General features: G+C 43.2%; 1 protein-coding gene across 1 annotated transcript in view; it reads right to left on the reverse strand.

Annotated features, from left to right (window-relative positions):
* The window catches only part of CPM (carboxypeptidase M), a 289,531-nt gene that overhangs the window by 262,947 nt on the left and 9,429 nt on the right, over positions 1-17,155 (reverse strand). Inside the window, exon 2 of the mRNA XM_060025195.2 lies at positions 12,241-12,293. Within this exon, the coding sequence (XP_059881178.1) occupies positions 12,241-12,261 (21 nt within the window). The 5' untranslated portion in view covers positions 12,262-12,293. The remainder of the gene's footprint in view (positions 1-12,240; positions 12,294-17,155) is intronic.

Consider the following 17,155-nt stretch of genomic DNA (forward strand, 5'->3'; position numbering starts at 1 on the left):
AAGCCCACGTGCCTAGAGCCTGTGCTCCGCAACAAGAGAAGCCACCGCAATGAGAAGCCCACGCACCACAATGAAGAGTAGCCCCTACTCACCACAACTAGAGAAAGCCCACGTGCAACAACGAAGACCCAACACAGCCAAAAATAAATAAATTCAATTAATTTTTTAAAAATGCCAGTTAGTTTCACTTTAAATTCAGAATCTCATACCTAGAGTGAGTCCCTCTGACAAGTCTACACACATTCCTTGTCCATCCACTCACCTACTCCCTAAGAGGACTATTTCATACCTTCTCCTCTGTCTTCAAATCCAACATGTCCTCCTGTCTCCTCACCCTCCTAACCCTGCTTCCCATTTCACTGAGAAAATCAAGGATTCATCTCCCCACCTTTCTGCATCTGTTCCTGTAGGCCTGCCTTTCCTCCTACAACACTGGGTGAATCATCCTGAATGTGAAGGACCAGGATGCCACACTGAGACCAACCTCTCAGTTGTGCATGGTTTTCATCTCCCTCAGGAGCTCTGCAAGAATCCTGTTTCCTACCACATCAATGTCTCCCTTTCTATTTAATAACTTCCTTCAGCAGAAAATTTGAAGCATATGACATAGACACAATATCTCCCAGCTGAAGACAACAGTATGGACAACAACAGAAACCTTCCTAGAGCCCACCTTTTCTGGCTGCTGCTTCATTTTGCTTTGTAGAAAAATTCCTTGAAAGAATGATGATGGGACTTTCTGTCTCCCCTTCTTCACCACCCATTCTCTCTGGAACCCACACCAATGAGGTGGCCATCTCCCCACTTTCCCAGAAGCATTTTCCTTGAGGTCACCAATGGCCTCCCAGTTGCTAAACCAAAGAGCAGTTCTCAGTCCTCATCTTACTCAACCTATGAGCAGCCATTGAATTGACAGGGTTTATCACTCCCTCCTTCTTGAAATGCTGTCACCCTTGATTTACAGGACAACTTGCTCCTCTGCTCTTAGTGGACCCCATCTTCAGACTCATTTGCTGGATCTCCTCTCTTTCATTCCTCTATTGTGTGAAGCCTCAGGGCTCTGACCTCAGACCTCTTTCTTCTCTACAGTCACTCGCTAGATGCCAGGATCTTTGCATTAACTATCATCTTTATCCTAAAGACTCACCAGTTTACAGCTCTAGCCCAGACACCTCTCTCCTAAACTCCTTTTGTATGTTCAACAGATCCCTCCAAATCAACATATCCAGAACAGAACTTTTAATTTTCTTTCCCAAAATTGTCCTTCCTTTAGTGCTCCCCATTGTAATAAATTGCATCATGATTCACATAGTTTTTCAGGCCCCAAAACTTGACATCATTCTTGACTCCTTAACATCTCATATCCAATCTACCAGCAAGTCATGTAGAGTCGAACTAGGAAACAGATCAAAGATTTACCGGTTCCTATCCTCTCTCCTGCTGCCAACTGGGTCCTTGCCATGAGGACTTCTCTCTTGAATTATTGCAACAGACTCTTACTATACAACTTGTCTCCCTACTTCCATTCTTCCATCATTACCTTCTATTCTTCACACAGCAGCCAGGGTGAGCCTTTAAAAAGTAATCAGATCTTATCACTCCCCTGCTTAACACATTCTGATGGCTCTCAACACACAGAATAAGACCTAAAGCCCTTACAAGGCCTGGTTCTTTAGCATCTGACAGTGCCCTTCTTCTCTGACCCTACTGTCTGTCACTTCTCCTCCTCTCTTGCTGTGCTCCAAAACACTGACATGTTCAAGGAAGAGCAAAAAGGTCAAATACATGTTTGCCTCAGGGACTTTGCACTTGCTGTTTCCTCTGCCAGGAACCCTCTTTCCCCAGATAACCACATAGTTTTTCCCTTACTTCATCAGGTCTCTGCTCAAATATCACCTCCTTAGAGAAATTTTCTTTGAACAGCCTCCATCCAGTCTAAATAACATACTCCATCACTCTCTGTCTCTTTAACTTGCTTTATATTTCCTCACAGCACAGATCTTGATTTGACATGCTATTTTATACCTATTTATGTTCTAGATTATTGTTTCTCATGTCAGAATGTGAGTTCCCGAAAGGCAGACGCTGTGGGTTTTGTTCACTGCTGTATTCCTGGCACCTAGGACAGGCTGGCACATAGTGAGCGCTTATATTGGTTTACAAGGGCTGCCTTAACAAAGGACCACACACTGGTGGTTTAAACAACAGAAAATGATTTTTCTCCCAGTTCTGGAGACCAGAAGTCCAAAATTAAGGTATCTACAGGGTTGGTTCCTCCTGAAGGCCATGTGGGAGGAATCTGTTCCAGGCTCTCTCCTTGGCTTATAGATGGCCATCTTCCCCCTATGTCTCTTCAGATTGTCTTCCCTCAATATGTATCTCTGTGCCCAAATTTCCCCTTTTTATAAGGAAACCAGTTGTATTAGGTTAGTTCCCACCCTAATGACTTCACTTTAACTTGATTACCTCTCTAAAGATCCTATCTCAAAATAAGGTCACATTCTGAGATATTGAGGAATGTATTTCATAGCATTTCAACATATGAATTTGGGGAGGACATAATTCAATACATAAAGTGCTTAATAAATTTTTGTTAAATTAATGAATGCATGAAGACTGACTGACTGGATAAATGAATCCTCAAAAACAGTTCTTTATATACTAAGGATATTAATCCTTGCCACTCAGTACAACGTTTAATTCTTTTCCCCAATTTATTGTTCATCTTTTAACTTTTGATGTTCCACTAGAACATGGCTTATTATACAAATCCAATCACATTCTCAAAAGCATACTAACTCCACATATTCCAAGGGTGATATAACTCATTCATCCTAAGAGATGGCTAGTGTCAGCTTTATCAAGGGGTTCCATGCTGCATATTGTTGACAAGAGCCCTTGGACCCCTGTGTGAATTAATCAGAAGTGAGTTTTTATCCTGCAGCAACACGAATATATGCTAGGAGATAAAGCACAGAGAGAAAAGATAAAGAAGCAAGGTGAAAAATGCAGATGAGTCTTTTGTTTATTAATCCTTGGATATAATGGTGAAAAGGCTACTAGATGTGTGAACTAAGTTAGTTAGAAAATAATCAAATACCATCAACTTTCTCCTGCTGAACATTCCTCCTCCCTTTATTAGATTCTAAAGCATATGCAGGGCTTCCCTGGTGGTCCAGGAGTTAAGACCCTGCACTTCCACTGCAGGGGGCATGGGATCGATCCCTTGTCGGGGAATTAAGATCCTGCATGCCGCAGGACAGTGGCAAAAAAAATAAATAAGTAAATTAATTAATTAATTAAATAAAGCATAAGAAAAACAAGGTGAAAGTCAATCATTTAAGCTGCTCCTGGGGAAAAAGGCAAATAACAAGCATATGGATGAGATATGGATTAAAGAAGCATTAATCTGCATTTTTAGGGAACTTTTGATTACATAAAGAATTACTTAAACTTGTAAGTAGACAAGACAGTCAGTAGCTGAATACAGGACTCATGATGTTTAACCAATGCTCACAACGCAGCAAAACATCACCTTGCTACATGAACAACCCACTGCAAAGAAGAACTTACATAAACGGAGTTCAGTGCCACAGTAAATTAAACTTTAGAGCCAAGCTAATCTGACACATTTAATAATGTGCATCATTATGGTGGTGCTTGAAAATTAAGAGTAAATGGGAAATGGTTCACTTAGTGATTTTAATTAGCACCTTACAATCTAATCAAAATATCTAGGTTTGGCTGGGAAGGAGGTGAGATGAAACATGGGTGACCAGTATCCTGAGCTGGGTTCCTTCTGAGGAGACTTTGAATTTCAGGACCCTGATATCCATGGCGATAGACATCTTCCTTGGTCCAGTGGGGCACCCAGCGGCCTCCCAGCAGTGTGGACACTGGTGTCTGGGCTTTACTTGGCTGTTCCCTCAGTCAGAATGTCTCCACTCCTCCTCTACATCTAGGTAAGCCCTCAGATCTCATAGGTAATGCTTCAGATTTCATCTAAGTTGTCATCTAGAGGCATATACTCATTTAATCCTCATGACGCTCTCATGAGAAAGATGTACTGACACTCTGGATCAGGATTGAGCTTCTAACACATGTAGTCAGGATGGGAACCTGGTGACAGTGGAATCAGCCAGAGCAGGAGAAGCTGAGACACAGGTGTAATAGAGGAAGTCCAGACAGAGTGTTACCTGGAGTTTTAGGTGGCAGGAGGTGGTCTAAGATGGCAGAGTGTTGGCTGGAGAGGTCCAGGGTAAGAAGTCCTGACAGGTGGACAGAAGAGTGATGGAGATCTGCATCGTATGTAGATCTAGGCAGCCTGAGTCCCAAAGGCCTCCCCGCAAGACTGTTAGGACACCAGCCTCTGGAAGGGTATGGGAGGACCTGGGGTCTCAAGTTAGAAACCAAGGTAGAGATCCAGTTATTGGAAAATGAAGTACAAGCTCAGTGAAGCCTCAAGCAAGACTGACCAGATGCTATACAGCCTGGTCTGAAAACTTGGAACTCCTTAATTCTCCCTTGACAAAGAGGACTTCCTGCACTTGAGACAAGGTTAAGGTAGCACCTGTGTGAGTACTGGGGGGGGGGGGGGGGGGCGGGCTACAAAAGTACTAGAGGGCTACATTTCGTTTGTCCAACTCCTTGTTCTTGTCATTTTGATAAAGGATAGAATAGATTTCCATATCATGGAGATGCATTATATGTGTTTGACCTTCCACTTTAAATAACATTCTTTTTCTTTTATCCCAATCTTACACCTTTCACTAAGCTTAATAATTTACTGTGAGAGAGACCTTGAGAGTCAATGCTCAGGAAATAAGTTACCCCAGGGAAGTCGCCTAGATAGACTGAGTTTGTTTGGCAGTATTTGCACTAATTCTCCAGCCACCCCTTTGAATTTTGCCTTCAGTGCATTGCCTTCTCTGTTTTAGAGGAGACTAGATTTCTAGAAATCCCAAAGAATAGGCGAAACTGTGTTTTCTCCAGCCTAAAATGGTTTGGCCTGTTTCATCCCTCTTCAATATTTTAAGTTTTGCTACTTGTTTCATTTTATGAAAGTAGGGTATGTGGTGTGGTTGTTAACAGTAACAAAGTACAGGCCAAACAACATCAGAATACGATGGCCTAAAAAAAGACCGAAGCGATGCGTATTTCAGGCAGCTATACCACAAAGTAAAAGCCTAATTTTTGGTGTGATTAAACTTAAGTTAAAGTGAAAGAATAGGGACTTACCTGGTGGTCCAGTGGTTAAGACTCTGCTCCTAATGCTGGGGGCCCAGGTTCAACCCCTGGTCAAGGAACTAGCTCCCACATACATACCGCAACTAAGAGTCTGCATGCCACAACTAAGACCCGGCGCAGCCAAATAAATAATTTTTTTTTTAATGGAAGAATAATTTGAAAATTAAAAAAACAAAAAAACTATCAGAAAAGAAAAGTGTTTCTTGGGAATGAAACAAGGGATATGGGAGGGGCCATCCTTATGCATTTTTGAAGCAGCCTCTGGCCTTGAAGGTGATATTAACAGTCTTAATAAAGTTGTTGAATGCACAAGGCAGAAGAGACCGAGTTCAAACTTCGGGTTCCTAAAGGAGGGAGCCCCACGTAGCTGGGTTGACAGGTGTTTGGGGATAGCAATGGATCTTGCACTTCATACCGCCTATCATTTTCCGAGTAGCAGAGACTCTCCTACTCATGACCCTCCCGTAATTCCACAACACACAGACACCACTTTTTAAGCCAACATTTGAGTGCTTACTCTGTGCCAGACACTGCTCTAAGCACCTTACAGTAACGCATGTAACCCTCTCTACAACCTTGTGAGGTAGATACATTTTGAAGATGGGGAATTCAAAGCAGAGAGAAGTTAATTTGCCTAAGGTCCCAGAGAGAAGCATGCCACTGAGTTGGGAATCAACTCCAGACACTCTGGCTCCAGAGCAGAGAGCTTAATTGCATTTAAGTCTCTTTCCATTTAAAAAAAAAACATGAGGTATAGAAAAGGGTCAAAGACTTCTAGACCAAACTTAGAGCAGAGCTTGGGGAAAGAGGGAAAGACGGGAGTGCTTTTCCCCTAATGCAGTCCCCCGTTACCAAATGGGGAGAATTGAAAACACATCCCTCCAACCCCCCCACTCCCAATTCCCCTCTTCTCGTTCTTTTTTCCAATCGCACTTCTCAACTTCTAACCATACAATATATTTATTTACCTTGTTTATGAGTGCTGTCTGTCTCTGCCCCACCCACTAAGATATAAACACATAAAGAGTGTGTACCTTGGTCTGCTTTGTAGCTTAGGTATCCAAAGTGTCTAGAATAGTACCTGACCCACGGTAGGCACTCGGGATTTGTTAAATAAATGAATATAATACCTGCTGCCCACCCACCCAATGAGATATCTGGGAAGATTAAAATCTTCAGATTTATAACACTTCAAAATTATGTTTCATGACTGGTTAAAGTATTAAGAGGTAAAGGAGACTCCGTCGGATGTAACCCAGTGCAGTGTGAATGTTATTGCTGTTTTTTTTTTTTTTAACATCTTTATTGGGGTATAATTGCTTTACAATGGTGTGTTAGTTTCTGCTTTATAACAAAATGAATCAGTCATACATAAACATATGTTCCCATATGTCTTCCCTCTTGCGTCTCCCTCCCTCCCACCCTCCCTATCCCACCCCTCCAGGCTGTCACAAAGCACCGAGCCAATATCCCTGTGCCATGCGGCTGCTTCCCACTAGCTATCTACCTTACTACGTTTGTTAGTGTGTATATGCCCATGACTCTCTCTCGCCCTGTTATTGCTGTTTTTAACATCCAAGGAATCACTCAGTGTTAGAGCTGCACTGAAACCGAGGTGATACCCTTCTTGCCCAAGGGGATTATCATGTAAGACAAATAAGACCAGACAAAAAGGCACCACAGGAATGAGACAGCAGGAAGTGGGAAAAGGGAGGTTATTGGTTTCAATTTTCTTTTTCTTCCCAGGCTTATTGTTTCACTCTTTCCCCCTACTTTCTGTCTTTCTTTCTTTCTTTTTTTTTAAATATCCCTTTTGATCCACTTTGTTAAATCATGCACTCAGACACTTCATTCTAGTGAAGTCTTTACTTGCATAATTTTAGAAGATTGCTCCAGGATTAGCTAAAGCACCCTGTGGTGTAACTGAGTCATCCTCTGTGTGTGTGGAATAAGGGATCCCTCCATGAAATCCGACCTTAATGATATCAGAGGATGTGAGGTAACGCCATGGAGCCCAGGCTCCTGGTCCTGCAGCAGGAGGCCCTGCTCTTCACCGCTGCCCACCCCCCCCCCCAGGCCCCTGTTGATCGCCTGATTCGAGACCCTCCCTGCAAGTTGAGGTCTCCACCTTTTCACCTGGTCCTACCTGTGGATGGGGCTGACAGGGAAGCAGAGGATTCTGCAGGGAGGATGTGAGGGCTGCTACCGAAGAGTGTTTCTTGTGATTCTGCAACCTGCCCAAGGACCTATGCTCACTCACAATGACACTTGGGATCGGGCACCCTCAGGGCACATGGTGTCACACAGGCTTAGCCACCGTAGATAAATGGCTCCATGAAGATTCAGAATTACCCCAAAGGTGAACGAGAGAGAGAGGGCCTCACACTATCTTTATAAATAATACTAAGAGCAAAAAGTCAGGGGAGCTCATGAGGTGACCAGAATGTAATAACCACTTTACATTTATAAACTCACATGTATAGCAATTCAATCCTCACAACAAGCCTACGAGGAAAGTGCTATTATCCTTACTTATAGGCGAGGAAAACTGAGGGGTTAAAAACGTGTCCAGGGTCACAGAGCCAGAGAGCAGCAGCGGCAGGACTTGGACCCAGGCTGTAGGCCGCAGAGTCTCCTTTCTCGACCACGACTCAACTTTGCATTAAAAAATGCACATTGAGGGCTCCCCTGGTGGCGCAGTGGTTGAGAGTCTGCCTGCTGATGCAGGGGACACGGGTTCGTGCCCCGGTCCGGGAAGATCCCACATGCCGCGGAGCGGCTGGGCCCGTGAGCCATGGACGCTGAGCCTGCGCGTCCGGAGCCTGTGCTCCGCAACGGGAGAGGTCGCAGCTGTGAGAGGCCCGCGTACCACAAAAAAAAAAAAAATGCACACTGATAATGAAAAATACCTGCCAAATAGAGTCCCGAGTACTTACAGATTCTCTTGTTAAATCCCCACAAAAACCTTATGAGGTAATCCCAGTCCAACCCTGAAAGAAACATCAGATAAACCTAGACTGGGGAACATTCTACAGTATACCCTACTCCTCAAGACTGTCAAGGTCATGGAAAACAAGGGAAGATCGAGAAACTGTCACAGACCAGAGGAGACTGGGGGCAAGACAACAAAGTGCAACATGGCTTTTCCTGGATTGGATCCTGGAACGTGATGAGGCCATCAATGGAAAAACTGGGCAAATCAAAATAAAGCCTGGAGTTTCATTAATAGTAATTTACCAACATCCATTTGTTAGTTTTGACAGATGTTCCATAATGTAAGATAATGTAAGAAGTAAACGATGGAGAAAACTGGGCGAGAAGTCTAAGGGAAAACTCCATACTGTCTTTGCAACTTTTCTGTAAATCGAAAATTCCTCTAAAATAAAAAGTTTATTAAGGAAAAATCCCTATGAGGTAGATGCTATGACTCTATTTTACAGAGAACTTCAACTTAGAGAAGATACCTTGCCCATAGTATCACAGCTGTAGGAGGATTCATCCCAATAGGCCCCTAGAATGATTTAAACAGGATTCCATGTGATTTACTTAATCTCTTAGAACTTTTTTGTGGTATCCTAGGGGCACCATAGTCTGATGATCCCTGAGAGGGCCTGGCCTGGCTGTGTCCCTTTTCTCTTCCCCTTAACCCAGTAGTTGTATCGTACATTTATCGAATGCTTACATGCTTTACTTTCTTTAATCCTCAAAACAACTCTATGAAGTATTACTACATTTTATAGACAAGGAAAACAAAGCTTCGGGTGGTTCAGGAACTTGCCCAAGATCACACAGCAACTAATCAGAACTGCTTGAACCCAAGTCTGTCTAAAACCAGAATGTTGGCATAATCGCTAACTACTCACTCCACCCTGCTTCTCCATGCGGTTTTATTTATTTATTTTGGCCTTAACTAGAGCAATAATTATGAAATACAGATAAGAAATGTCTGTTACATTGATAGAAACTTTCTTAAGCCACTTCACATAAGCTATGGCTGTCATCAGGAAACTAGTAACATTATACTCAAACTATTCCTAGCATGTCTACAAGTTATATTTGCCACTTTACTAACAGAGCTGAGGTTTTGTTTCATTATCTTACTGTAAGAGTCAATATAGCTCTGGTGCAATGAGCTGGAGGCTCTTCTACCCTATGCATCATAAACACCAATCATCAAAGAAATCAAAGAAAGTATATTGTTTTCATTCGTTACAGAAACAAGCAGAAAGTATATAACTTTGTTTCCAAGTTCCAGGACGATTTTATAAAATATACAGTTGAAATACAATCTTGTAACTTTATTAGCCCTGTGTTTTGAGAAGGAAAATTCTTTGTTGTTCCACACCGCTTCTTAAAGTCGTGGTGCTCAGGCCCCATATAAACGTAGGCTTTTTTTCCTTTCCTTAAACACATTTGTGTTCTCTCCTCTGTTAAATTATTTCTAGGCAAAATGAGCCTTCTAGAAAGTAACTCCTTTTGCTTTTCAAATTCTAATTTCTAAGGAAACTACTGAGAGAACTGTGTTTGCTTCCACATAACAGGAAACTGCAAGGTTGCAGCCATGCCATTTCTTTGCCCTTGAAGTGAAGGAAGACCTAGTGTTTCTTTCTCCAGCCACCAGGGGAGACAAACCAGTTACGTTCTTGGTCAAGAGGCAGTAAAGAGAACAAAGCGGTAACCTTCGACCTTCTCTCCCTCAGGTCTGACAGCCTGTCCCAGTACTGGGCCCACAAAGACATCTTCCATTTGGGAGCTCAGCTGGGGCCGAGGATAAGGGAGCTGTTTCACTTGGCCACCAGGTGAGCAGCAAAAGGAAAGAGGCAGAAATATGCCTTGAGTTCACTGTCAAACACCAGGCCTTACACCAAAATAGTTCAAGTTCTCCTTTCTTTGCAAGAAAGGTTATTTTTCAGTTGTTCTTATTGATAATAATACTGGAAGTTGCTAACAGGTATAAAATTCCCACAAACGTGCCAGACGTTGCACTACATGGTTTTCCTCAGGTGATCTAATTTAATCCCGAGTCAAGGACTACTAGCTTCATTTTACAGGTGAAGAAATAAATATAAGGCAACGATTTTGAAACTATGTCCCTTAAAGCTCCCTCGGGGGAGGAGGCGGGAACTGAGAAGGGACAGGAGCCTGCTGAGTGAGAGGCCAGCCTCCAGATTCCCTTTCCTAATTGAACCAAGCAGTTCTGCTTTATCTATTTTGCCTATTAGGCATAAATGGAAACTGTCCTTTAAAGAGTTTCAAGGTATGACAGTTTTTTGTTGGTTTGTTTTTTTTTGCGGTACGCGGGCCTCTCACTGTTGTAGCCTCTCCCGTTGCGGAGCACAGGCTCCGGACGCGCAGGCTCAGTGGCCAAGAGAGACATGTGGGATCTTCCCGGACTGGGGCACGGAACGCATGTCCCCTGCATCGGCAGGCGGACTCTCAACCACTGCGCCACCAAGGAAGCCCCAAGGTATGACAGTTTTATGGGCCAACTTGGCTAGGCTGTAGTTAATCAAATACTAATCTAGGTGTGGCTCTGAAAGTATTTTGTAGATGTGATTAACATCTATAATTGGGTGGCCTTAAGTGGATTACCTTCAGTAATGTGGGTGGGCCTCATGCAACCCGTTGAAAGGCCTTAAGAGCAAAAACTGAGATTTCCTGGAGAAGAAATTCTGCCTCAAGGCTGCAGCATTAATTCCTGCCTGAGTTCCCAGCCTGTCTGTCCTACAGACTTTGGGCTTGCCGGCCCCCACAATCGCATGGGCCAGTTCCTTAAAATAAATATCACTCTCTCAATACATGTGTATACAAGCATACCTCAGGGGTACCGCGGTTTCCGTTCCAAACCGCTGCAGTCAAGTGAATATCGCAAGAAAGCAAGTCACGCAATTTTTTCGGTTTCCCAGTGCATATAAAAGTTATGTTTACATTATACTGTAGTCTACTAAGTGTGCAATAGCATTATGTCTAAGAATATGTACATACCTAATCTAAAAATACTTTATTGCTAAAAAATGCTAACCATCATCTGAGCCTTCAATGAGTTTTAATCCTTTTGCGGGAGGAGGGCTTAAAATATTGTGAGAAATACCAAAATGCAACAGAGACAGGAAGTGAGCAAATCCTGTAGGAAAAATGGTGCCAACAGACTTGCTCAACGCAGGGTTGCCACAAACCTTCAATTTGTAAAAAAGGCAGTATCTGTGAATCGCAATAAAACAAACTGTAATAAAACAAGGTATGACTGGATATGTGTATATATCTCAATCTTGTTGGTTCTGAAACCGAGTAAGGCCCTGTGGGGCTGCCGGGCACAGAGGCCCTTCTGTCATCGTTCCCCCGGCCCCAGTTCATATAGGCAAGACTCCAGCCTCCATGACCTTCCCTGAGTTCCAAAGGGCAGATTAGAACCGTTGCTAAACAAGGGAGGAGCAGTCAAGAAACCACCTGAGGCGAGATTAAAGGGACCAGAGAAACTCATCAAGATTAGGAGACCGACCACCTGAGACGTGAGCCGTGCTCACAAGACCCTAAACTCGTCAGAGACCTCACTTTGAACCATTGTTATAAAACCCCGCTTCAGATCCTCCCGGGTTGGGACACACAGCTTTTTGGAGGCAGGAGCCTGCCGTGTCCCCCTTTGCCTGACAAGGTAATAAAGCTCTCGTTTTCTACTTCACTCAAAACTGTCTCCGAGATTTGATTCGGCACCAGTGTACAGAGAGGCCAAGCTTTCAGCACCAGTTCTGTCTGGAAAACCCTGACACACATGGCTTAAACAGAAGTTCTCTAGCCTTGCTGCTCACAGGGTGGTCCGCAGGCCCCAGCATCAACCTCAGCTGGGAGCTTGTTAGAAATACACACTCTCAGGCCACACACCAGATCTACTCAGTCAGAAACTGCATTTTAGTAACATCCCCAGATGATCCCTAAGCACGTTAAAACCGGAGGGTTTAGTAGAATGCAAAGGTAGTGAACCACAGTGCATCTTACCTGAATAAAATTCTCCAACATTTCAGCCTTGAGGGAGGTCCACTCTGGAACTTCTGAAAAAGAATAAAAACATCAGCTTTCCCCCTTTGAACCAGATGCCCACTCGCTGCCTTGTGTCAATGTCACCAACCCAATGAACTTGCCTTTAAGCCTCCAGGCCACCGAAGTGGTCATAAGCCCAGAAGTAGGCCTATTTGTTTCTATCAGATACCTTCTCAGCTCTTACTGCATTTACACCCCATTTCTCAACTTCTTCAAGAAAAATCAAGCATTTCTTTATTTTTAACCAGTAGGAAAATAAATCCAAGGCTGAGAAAAATGTTAATTGATATTCAATTTCTTCTAAAAGAAGCTGCAAAATAACCATCTAAAAGACGAAAGATCTCTTGCAGGCTCAACTTCAGATGAAATGCATAAGATTCAATAAGATTTGGAGATTTCTTTTCTTTGACTAAATTTCTGCCTGCCTCTTACCAAGCTTTGCACTCATTTACCATGTGCTGCTGAAAAGAGAGAAGACTGAGGTTTTGTTAACTGTTCCTACCTAGCCTATTTGTCAACGCAGGGATCCAACACACCTGACAATCACTTGGTCATTCTCTGCAGCTGTGTTTTACATTATCTGCAGGTAAACAAATCGCTGCTTGCCCTGGATAGTATAACTCAGAATTATTTAAATCATTCCCCACTTCTGCTAGAACCATTTTCATACTTCGTTTAGTATTCTAAACAGACTTACAGTATGCCATTTCACATCCCAAGAGTCAAAATGAATGACTTAATCCGGCAGGAGACAGTGAACACCTTCATCCCCAGGCATCATAGCAATTCTTCGTAGAAATTAGCACACCCATGATATTCCCTCTGGTGGGCAAAGGCCATCCTGCCTTGTCTTTTGTGTCCTCCCACTTGAGGTTCTGTGGGTTCCAGGAGAATAGGAGAAAAACCAAACCTAACCTAAGTTGAATGCTGAGTTCCCGTGGTTGGACCATCTTCCCTCAGTATCCTGGTAGCCCTATAACTCCATTTTAGGGTGCCCTAAACATTAATGGTTCTCAACTGCAGAGAGAGTATACAGCAACATTGCACCAGATGCTGCTTTTTTTTTTTTTTTTTTTTTTTTTGCGGTACGCGGGCCTCTCACTCTTGTGGCCTCTCCCGTTGCGGAGCACAGGCTCCAGACGCACAGGCTCAGCGACTATGGCTCACGGGCCCAGCCGCTCCATGGCATGTGGGATCTTCCTGGACCAGGGCACGAACCTGTGCTCCCTGAATCGGCAGGCGGACTCTCAACCACTGCGCCACCAGGGAAGCCCCCAGATGCTTTTTGAAATTGCAGCCACACCTAGAGATTTTGGTTCCGTTGACCTGGGTTGGGCATAGAAATGGTGGGAAACTCTCCACAGGTGGTTCTGATAAAGCCCTCACCTTGGCTGGGTCCCCAACTTTATATAAAGTTGCCGCCTTGACTACTAACGTTTCCACACCTAATGCCCATGGAGGGGGCGGGAAGACTCCTCACGCCAATGAGTAATTCTTCGACGCCAGTTGGGGGTGTCCTACAATTCAACTCAATTCTGATACTATCTACCTGGAGAGAGCGTCAGGTCCCACAGGGTAAGGGCTCCGCCCTACAAGACTGCACTCCACCCCCAAAGCCAGATGCCAGTCAAAAGTCCTGTTTGTTACCTGCATTACTGACTCACTGGCTATAAATTACAGTCCTACAACCCCCTTTCCATGTTCAATTAATTTGCTAGAGCAGCTCACAGAACTCAGAGAAACGTTTTACTTACCATATTACCAGTTTATTATAAAAGAATATAACTCAGGAACAGCCAGACGGAAGAGAAGCACAGGGCAAAGTATGTGGGAAGGGGCTCAAAGCTCACACTCTGAGCAATGCCACTCTCCCCACATCTCCACGCATTCACCAACCCAGCAGCTCTCCAAACCTTCTCCTTTTGGGTTTTCATGGAGGCTTCATTACATAGGCATAATTGATTAAATCTTTGACCACTGGAGATTGATTCAACCTGCAGCGCCTCTCCCCTTCCTGTGGAAGTCAGGGAGGTCAGAGGAGGGACTGAAATTTCCAACCCTCTAATCAGATGGTTGGTTCTCCTGGCAAACAGCCCCCATCCTGAGATGGGTTCCAAAAGTCACCACATTAGCATAAGCCCAATTGTGGTGGAACGGGGCTTGTGACAAGTAACACCCAAGCCACCTTTATGGCTCTGAAGCAATTTCAGGAACTGAGGCCAGGATGCCAAATAGTAAAACAAAAGATGTTCCCATTGCTCAGGAGATTCTAGGAGTTTTGGGAGCTGTGAGACAGGAACCATGGACAAGGACCAAATATATATTTCTTATAAATCACAGTATTGCAGCTACACATTAGAATCATTTGAGGTGGAGGTAAGGGGATGTTAAAAAATATTAATGTCTGTAGAAAACAAAGGGTAAGCTGTGACAAAGCGAGAGAGAGGCATGGACATATATACACTACTAAATGTAAGGTAGATAGCTAGTGGGAAGCAGCCGCATAGCACAGGGAGATCAGCTCGGTGCTTTGTGCCCGCCTGGAAGGGTGGGATAGGGAGGGTGGGAGGGAGGGAGACCCAAGAGAGAAGAGATATGGGAACATATGTATATGTATAACTGATTCACTTTGTTATAAAGCAGAAACTAACACACCATTGTAAAGCAATTATACTCCAATAAAGATGTAAAAAAAAATTAATGTCTGTAGAAAACAAACTTATGGTAACCAAAGGGGAAAGGGGGTGGAGGAGGGATAAATTAGGAGTTTGGGATTAGCAGAGACAAACTACCGTATATAAAATAGATAAACAAGGTCCTACTGTATAGCACAGGTATTCAACACCCTGTGATAAACCATAATGGAAAAGAATATAAAAAAGAATACGTTTATAACTGAATCACTTTGTGGTACACCAGAAACTAACACAACATTGTAAATCAAGTATACTTCAATAAAATATTAATGTATGGATTGCACCTCAGATCAACTAAATCGATGCTCTGGGAGTGAGCCCTGGCAGACATATTTTTTAAAGCTTCCAGGTGATTCCAATGTGCAACCACAGTTGAAAACCATCAAGTCAGGAATTCTTTACATCAGGACTTCTCAAACTTTAACATGTGAACACTTCACCTGGAGATCTTGATACAAGGCAGACTCTGACTCAGGTCTGCAGGTGGAACCCGAGATTCTGCACTTCTAGTAAACTTCCAGGTGATGTTAATGGTTCATGGGTCACACTCTGAGTAGAAAGGCATTTCTCATAGTGTGTTCCACAGCCCCAGTGTTAATAAATTTTAGTTAACTAAGGCTGCGAGATAAATACAGGAAGCCCAGTTTATTTTAATTTCAGATAAGCAACAAATAACTTTAGCGCTAATTAGGATGTCCCAGATACTGAGTCCTTATACTAAAAAACTGTCCATTGTTGATCTGAACTTACTAAAATTTAACTGGACATCCTATTTGCTTTGTTTTTGCTAAATATGGCAACAGATTTCTTGCTGTTTCTGCTTTGTTTTGATGGCAAAGTGTGGCTTAGGCAAAAGTGATGGATGTTGAGAAGCTGATTTTACTTTATGTCTGTGGTCCTTTATCTTTTTAGGACGTGGATGCCTGAGAATATAATGAGTATGGACCCTCTCTCCAGGAAGAAAGCACAAATACGTACACATACTCAATATTGTGCACATAGTTTTCAGGGTTTGTGGTCCCTGCCTGAAGCCCATCCTTGGACCCTCAAGTGACCCATGGACCCTGGGTGAGAAAGCCATGTCTTCCTCTTGCTCAGCAAGAGAAAATCTTTCCCAATCACCTATGTTTCCCAGAAAGATATTCTGTGGGTCACTAGCTTCACAAAATATTTATAGATTTTGCATGAAAAACATGATTTATGGGAAAATATGGAAAAATGCTGGATTAAACAAAGTTAAGCAGGTTTCTCTGTTGCAGGATCTTGCAAGCGTTCAATATGCTATATGTTTGGGACTCTCCCAAAAAGAGATAGTGTCCAGTATTTCCCAAAAGTATTTGGTCAGGTACCTTATTTCTTGCAGGATATTTCCTAGGATTAGTATTATCTAAAATAAAATACTCTTGGGACTTCCCTCATGGCACAGTGGCCAATGCAGGGGACACGGGTTCAAGCCCTGGTCCAGGAAGATGCCACGGAGCAACTAAGCCTGTGTGCCACAACTACTGAGCCAGCGCTCTAGAACCCACAAGCCACAACTACAGAGCCCACGCCACAACTACTAAAGCCAATGCACCACAACTACTGAGCCCGTGTGCTGCAACTACTGAAGCCCGCGCGCCTAGAGCCCGTGCTCTGCAACAAGAGAAGTCACTGCAGTGAGAAGCCCCTGCTCGCCGCAACTAGAGAAAGCCCGCACACAGCAACGAAGACCCAATGCAGCCAAAAAAAAAATGAAATAAAATTGCCTAAATCAATCTGCTTCCTTGTTTTTCTTCTTAGTATGAAAAAAATAAATCCTCATTATGGATAATTTGGTAGGTACAGAAAAATATAATGAGAAAATGTTACAATCTTATGCTCCAGAGATAACCACTGTTAACATTTTAGCCTATTTCCTTCTAAACCATGAAGCTGATGGCTCAGGAAATAAGTTTTCATGAGGAAAATAGGATTTTTGAACATGAGAAGGAAGTCTTAATGGGCTGGAAGAGAAAGAGTGGAGTAGGAAAGGATTTAACTATTTGAATGGTAATGGAATAAGTAGGAGGGATCAGGAGATAATTTTCCAACTTAGCTCTCTTACTGTAGCTAAGAGACCTTATATAATTTCTAGGTGTCTATTCCAGTTGCTACATTTCTGATAAACACACTGCTGAGATCTGGCCCAGTGAGCA

The sequence above is a fragment of the Delphinus delphis genome, chromosome 11 (genome assembly GCF_949987515.2).
Source record: "Delphinus delphis chromosome 11, mDelDel1.2, whole genome shotgun sequence".
Taxonomy (NCBI): domain Eukaryota; kingdom Metazoa; phylum Chordata; class Mammalia; order Artiodactyla; family Delphinidae; genus Delphinus; species Delphinus delphis.